Source organism: Chrysochloris asiatica, unplaced genomic scaffold (genome assembly GCF_000296735.1).
Source record: "Chrysochloris asiatica unplaced genomic scaffold, ChrAsi1.0 scaffold00009, whole genome shotgun sequence".
NCBI lineage: Eukaryota > Metazoa > Chordata > Mammalia > Afrosoricida > Chrysochloridae > Chrysochloris > Chrysochloris asiatica.
Window position 1 is genome coordinate 18,486,260 of NW_006408527.1, and position 6,704 is coordinate 18,492,963.

The window sequence follows — 6,704 nt, forward strand, 5'->3', positions numbered from 1 at the left end:
AAGGCTGTAAATCTTTACGGGAGCAGAAAGCCTCATCTTTCTCCCGCGGAACAGCTGGTAGTTTCGAACTGCTGACCTTGTGGTTCGCAGCCCGATTCGTAACCACTATGCTACCAGAGCTCCTTGAACAATATGTGTAGAAATTGTCAAATGGGAACCTAATTTGCTGTGCAAACTATTCACCAAAGAAAAAAGAAAAAATTCTGTGTGACAGTAGTCTGAACTTCAATGAAGCACGGGGTTTACACAAGACCCAGAAACATTTTGCTTGGTTGTGCATGGAGTCCCATGAGTTGGGGACCAACAGCACCTAACATCAAGTAGGGCAAACAATAAAGTTAGTCAAAGACATTGGATTAAGCGAATTCCTGTGGTCATGAAAATTTATTGAAAACCCTATTATGGAATGAATGCCTTGAGCATTTGGATAAAAAGGTATAGACTTGATAGACTAGATAATCTGACTGATGTTTCAGTAGAGCACCTGATATCATCATGGCAGATATCTGTTAGAATGCAGTGAGATGGGAAACCAATAACTTAGATGTGCATTGGAGAAATCGGATGTAGGACATGAGTTTGGGTGAGGGCGTTGTCACAGAAATGGCGATGAAAATCTTGTGCTCATTCTTTTGTAGCAACTGCTCCAGGACGGAAATGACCCTGACCCCTACGTGAAGATTTACCTCCTTCCTGACCCTCAGAAAACCACTAAAAGGAAAACCAAAGTGGCCCGGAAAACCTGCAACCCCACCTACAATGAGCTGGTGTGTAGGGAAGTTGCTGGGTGTAGGGCTATATTTTTGTTGTAAATTAAGTTTTATTGGAACATAGCCATATCCATTGGAAGAAAAATGAGGCTTTCTGCTCCCGTGAAGATTTATAGTCCCAGAAACATGCGGCATTGCTATGAGTCGGAACGGACTTGGAGGCACCCAACAACAACAGCCATCTTCCTTTATTTTTGTGTTATTTAGGGCTGTTTCCATGTGGCACCTGTAAAGTTGAATAGTTGTAAAAGAGACTATGCGAACTGCAAAGCCTAAACATTTGCTTTCTGGTCCTTGACTCAAAAGGTTTACTGGCCTAACTTAGTGTAGATTCCACAGTCGAATTTTGACCTGGGCACTGTCATTTAGTCCTATGTTGACAATAAGCAGGAGTCTTACTAAAAAGCCTTCATCTGCTTGAACTCTGAGCAAAGAACCGAGCTAGATTTTGTACATCTTCTCTGTTGTTGTTAAGTGCTGTCAAATCAGTTCTGACCCATAGCGACCCTGTATAGGGTTTCTGAGGAGCAGCTGGTGAGCTTGAACTGCCAACGTTGCAGTTCAAACCGACTGCAGTCTGGCACACTGACCCACAGTGCCACACACCAGGACTCCACACCTTCTCTAGTCCTTTGGATTCTTGGGATCTGAGTGATCAGGTGGTTTTAGCCACAGCCAGATTAAAGACTTAAATTAAACCTTTCATTTTTCCATGTTCCCTCTGGATTCTTCAAATTCCCTCTCACTGCTTCCTCTTTTCTCCTTTCTCCACTTTTGCAGTTGGTGTATGATGGGATTCCCAAGGGAGATCTACAGCAGCGGGAGCTACAGCTGAGTGTGCTGAGTGAGCAAGGATTCTGGGAGAATGTCCTTCTTGGGGAAGTGAACATCCGCCTGCGAGAGCTGGACCTAGCCCAGGAGAAGACTGGTTGGTTCGCACTAGGATCACGAAGCCATGGCACCTTGTGAACCTAGCAGAGTCATGGTCCAGGACTCCAGGGTGGTAGCAAGAGCTGGCGTGGAAGAGTCTCCCCTGCTTGACACTTCCTTTCCTTGTGAAGGGGCAGGACCCTTGGTAGGCCTCCCCTCCATCCAGGTGGATCTGTCTTCTGGGACAGAAGACTGGGAGAGTAAGATTCTCTCTGTTCTCCCTTCCTCGCAGACTGAACTTGGGTTGATTGTGATGTGCAGCCCCTTGGAGGCTGTGAAGTTGCAGCAAAGTTTTAAGTTTACCTTGTGTCAAGGGAACAATGCCTGGTTTGGGGTGTGTGTGGGGCTGGTTGTATGAAGTAGCTTTTTTTGGTGGGGTGGATATCTTTATTTTTATTTTTTAAAAATGAAATAGTAATGTTGTCTTAACTGGACAGGGAACCTTGTGAGAAGGGACAGACATATGCCCCAGAAGGCAAGACAGGAAGAATATTTGGATGTTTTGTATGATTAAGGTTCTTATTGGACTTTACCTTAGGTTGGTTGGTTGGTTTTTGTTTTTCTATCTATAGGAATGTTTTGGGGAGAGGCCCAGTGGGTCCTCAGAGCCCTCCCTCTTTAAGGGCAGGTAGCAGAGGGACAGGGAGGACCTGGAGGGCTGAACTGAGGCCTGGGCCCCCGGCCTTTCTGATTTTGCCTCCAAAGGAGAGCACTGATGCCTATGTGTGTATGGAAGGGCCTTCCTATTGGGGTGCTGCCAAGGACCTGTATTCAGGGACCCATGCTTTTTATGAGGGGAGGTTTTCCTCTTATCTTTGCCCTGAATATTCCTTGTCCCCTCCATTCTCTTGGCCCTTCGGGGGGCCACCTGGTCCTTATGAATACGCTGGGGGTGCTCCCCCCTAGTCTTTTCCTTAATTTTTCTCTTATGGGATTACATCGCTAGGTTTAGTTTGGCCCGAGGGCATCATGGCCTTGGAAAAGGGCCTCTGGGCTGTGAATGCCAACATGGCGGCCTGCTGGGCAGTTTCTGGGAAGTATTCCCTGTCACCTCCTCCTGCTTTCTTTTGTGCTACTTCTCCTCAAGCTCCTTTCCTGTCACACTTTTTATAAGAATCCCCTTATTGTGTGGGGCCATAAACCTATTTCACCTGGAGCCAAAGGGATGCCTTAACTAGAGGAAATGGGATTGGGGTAGGGGACTCAGTCAAAACTTGTTTGTTTTTTTTCCCAATGATTATTTTTGGCCATGAGGAGACAGGGTTGGAGTGGTGAATATTCCCCTGTAACCAAGCTCAGGAGCTGGGAGCAAGAGACCAGGTCTCTTATCTCTTCTTATTCTTTATTCCCTACCAGATGGATATTAAGTTCACTCTTATACACTTCCTTCCAAAGGGTGGTCTCCCTTGAAAATGAGGGAGAGACTTTGGATTTGATATTAACTTTTTCAACCAGAACCAGCTGGCTGTGCCCTGTGATAGGGGAAGGAATAAATGAAGACATTCTGTAAGCTATCCTCACCAGGACCTGCCCACCCTGTTCCTCCCAACTCTGAGGAGAGGAAGCTCTCCCTTTTGCGGACTTATTCCATAGATGAAGGAAGCAGCTCTGTTCAGTGAAGCCACAGAGTGACAAGGGAGTTAAAATTTTTCTTTTCAAATAAAAATGCCAAGAACAGAGCAAGCTGCTGTGGGGAGGGGTCTGGGGAGTGGGGATCTGGAGTGGGACTTTTCCAGATGAATGGACCATAGATGTGTTAACTAGCTTTTTGCCTGTTAACTCATTTTATTTTGACCCTTTTATGCCCCTGATTTTAAAGAGGTCAATGTACTGTACCCACCTCCCAAATACCCTTGTATCTCCTACTTTCTCTGGAACTGTATTTTCTAATAAATGACGTTTGAGAAAAACAATGAAAAATGACCATTTTCAAGATTAGTTGATGCTTAAATGTTCTGATTCAAGCATCTAGTACAAGATAAAAATAATAACTGTTATTATGCCATCAAGGCTGTTACGGCTCATAGTGACACTGTACAGAGTTTCTGAGGAGCTACTGGTGGGTTTGAACCACCAACCTTGTGGCTTATACTGAACTTGCAGTACAGCACATTACCCTGCAGTGCCAACTGTTATATGCTCTAATGCATTGCAGAAGATATTTTACATTTATCTGTTAAATCTGTGGGTACAAGAACTTGATCAGGTGGGTATTATTATACCCATTTTACAAATGAAGAAATTGAAGCACAAAGAGATGAATTTGCTTAAAAGCACACAACCAGTTAGTTCATCATGGGGCTGGAATTTGAAAGTAGGGTTGTGTTTTTTTTGTTCCAAACCTTATGCTCCTGTTTCTTGGCAATGTTTATTATAAACCCTTATATTGATTTGGAGTCCCTGGGTGGTGCAAAAGGAGCCCTGCTGGCATTGTGGGCTAGGCATTGGGATGCTAACCAAGAGGTTAAGGTTTCAAACCCCCCAGCCACTCCAGGGAGAAAGATAAAGTTGTCTGCTCCCATAAAGATTTAGTCTGGGAAACCTGAAGAAGCAGTTCTACTCTGTCTTATTAGGTCCTTATGGGGAGTCCTTGTGTGGCACTGTAGGATAAACACTGGCACAAGGTCAGGTTGAACTGCAGGGTTGATGGTTCAAACCCACTAGCTGCTCCTTGGAAACCCTATATAGGATTACTTAACAACGAGTCAGAATCAACTTGACGGCTTGTATATATTTTGTGGGTTGTATAAAATTTGGTTTTGGGTAGGGCAAATGGCGATGCGTTCAACTGCTAACTGAATGGCTGGAGCTTTTAGTCTGCCCAGAGGCACTGCTGAAGAAAGACTGAGTGAAAACCCGCCATGGAAAACAATGTGTCGAGTTCTACTGGGACACACATGGGGTTGCCATGAGGCAGAATTAAGAGCAGTTTAAGGGTTTCTGATGGCTATTGTTAAGTGCCATCGCATCAGTTCCAACTCGTTGCGACCCTATAGAGAGTTCCCAAGGACTGGCTGGTAGGTTTCAACCACCGACCTTGTGGTTAGCAGTCCAATGCTTATCCTACAGCTCCACACCAGTACTCTGTTGGTATAATGCTCGATTGTTTGCGAAGTGTTTTAATATATATGATGTCATTTTTCATTACAACAACTCTAGGAAATAGACATGGCTCCTTCATTAATTCAACAAACATTGTGCTTATTAGCACTTAGCAAAGAATACAATGTGAATGACCTCTCCTTGGAGTTATGCACCAAGTAAACCCTGTACCAGGTACCAAGCCTACTGGGGTGAGGTGGGGGGTGGGAGGGAGGTTACAAAGATAAATTAAGGTAATTCTTTGTCTTTAAGATGTTTACTGACATTGATTAACCAACCCCATTTTCTACGAAAGGAAATCAAAACTCTTAAAATGCCTTATAGGGATTAAACTGAGAACAGATTTGTGTTCTAGAAATGAACCCCTCAAACAAAGGATGGAAGTGATATGACCTTTATTCAGAAGTTTTCAAAAGTCCCCAATGGGGAGTCAAATTTCATGTTGGGGAATTTTGTTGGGCTTCCAGGGGATTTTCAGGGATAAACAGTAGGAGGTGTCACCTACTCTTTTTCTAAGTAGTTACCAGGTGTCGCCACGGTTCTGGACAAGTCCCTGTAGACCTTTTAAAAGTTAGAATTTTCATCTGGCAAGAGTCTTAGGAAATTTTTTGGCCAAATGGGGTAGAAATATGAACTCCCCTGAGGGAGTGAGAGAGAGGACTTGCCCAGGGAGAAGAGAAACAAAAGAAGCCCCAAGAGGCCTGAGTTTTCTAAGTTGAACCAGAGGTGGCAAAAATGAAGTAACCCAACTTGCTGGAATTGGGGGTGGGGTGGGTAGTTAGATTGAATTTGAAAAGTCAGAAATTAGGAAGCATCTTAATGTTAGTAAGTAATTCTGGTGGCTGGGACTTAACACCAATGACCTTCTCTGGGTCAGGCCAGGGACCCGGTACTGTGATTACTAAAATGATGTAGGGTGTGGGTCCTGCCCTCAAGGAGCTCACAGTCTAGCTAGGGAGATGGATGTGGAAACCACTCATGACAGAACCGTGTAGTATGAACAAGGTGGAAAGAGTGAAAAGGGGAGAGGTGGGGCTGAGAGGGCTTCATACAGGAGACATTTGAACTGAGTTTTAAAGACAATGAGAACTCTAGATTTTATTTTTTGTGTGAAAGGCACCATTAGAGAGTTTTGGGAAAGGGACTGCAATGCTCCAAATACAATTTTGGCTGCTGTGTGTGAAGCACGAATAGAAGCAATGGAAGAGAGGCCTACTGCAGCAGACAAGGAGGGGAGGAAGGAGCCCTGGTGGTACAGAAATTAAGCATTTGACTGCTAACTGAAAGGTTGGTGGTTTGAACACACCAGCCACTGAAACAAGATGTGACAATTTCTGTAAACATTACAGCCCTGTAAACTCTAGGGGACAGTTCTATTCTGTCCTATAGGTCACTATGAGTTAGAATCCACTTGACAGCAGTTTTTTTTTTGGTTTGGATGTTCTGGTTTGAACCATGTTGTTGTTGTTAGGTGCCATCGAGTCAGTACTGACTCACAGCAAACCCTATGCACAACAGAACGAAACACTGCCTAGTCCTGGGCCAACCTCACAATTGTTGTCACGCTTGAGCTCATTGATGCTGCCACTTGGCCAATCCGTCTCACTGGGGGTCTTCCTCTTTTTCTCAGAACCTCCGCCTTACCAAACATGATATCCCTCTCCAGTGACTGGTCCCTCCTGAAAATATGCCTGCCCTAGGGGAAAGCTTTCTCTTTATTGGCTCTGGGAAGCGGCCCTTTCTCCTTTCAGCATTTGTGGGCCGCTGCAGTCTCTTCCCACTAGGCAGCGTTGTCCCCCCCACCTCACCCCAACCCCCACCCCCCATCGACCTGGTCTCCAGAGAGGCCGTGGAACGAGAGATATCATTGCGGATGTCCGATGGATCTTGGCTGAAAGCAGA

At 45.0% G+C, this 6,704-nt stretch overlaps 1 protein-coding gene across 2 annotated transcripts in view; it reads left to right on the forward strand.

Moving 5' to 3' along the window:
- The window catches only part of PIK3C2B (phosphatidylinositol-4-phosphate 3-kinase, catalytic subunit type 2 beta), a 90,666-nt gene extending 87,601 nt beyond the window's left edge, over positions 1-3,065 (forward strand). For both annotated transcript variants that reach the window (XM_006834099.1, XM_006834100.1), the window contains 2 exons: positions 639-767; positions 1,551-3,065. In XM_006834099.1, coding sequence (XP_006834162.1) covers positions 639-767; positions 1,551-1,739 — 318 coding nt within the window. In that variant the 3' untranslated portion in view covers positions 1,740-3,065. The remainder of the gene's footprint in view (positions 1-638; positions 768-1,550) is intronic.
- Positions 3,066-6,704: the final 3,639 nt, after the last annotated feature.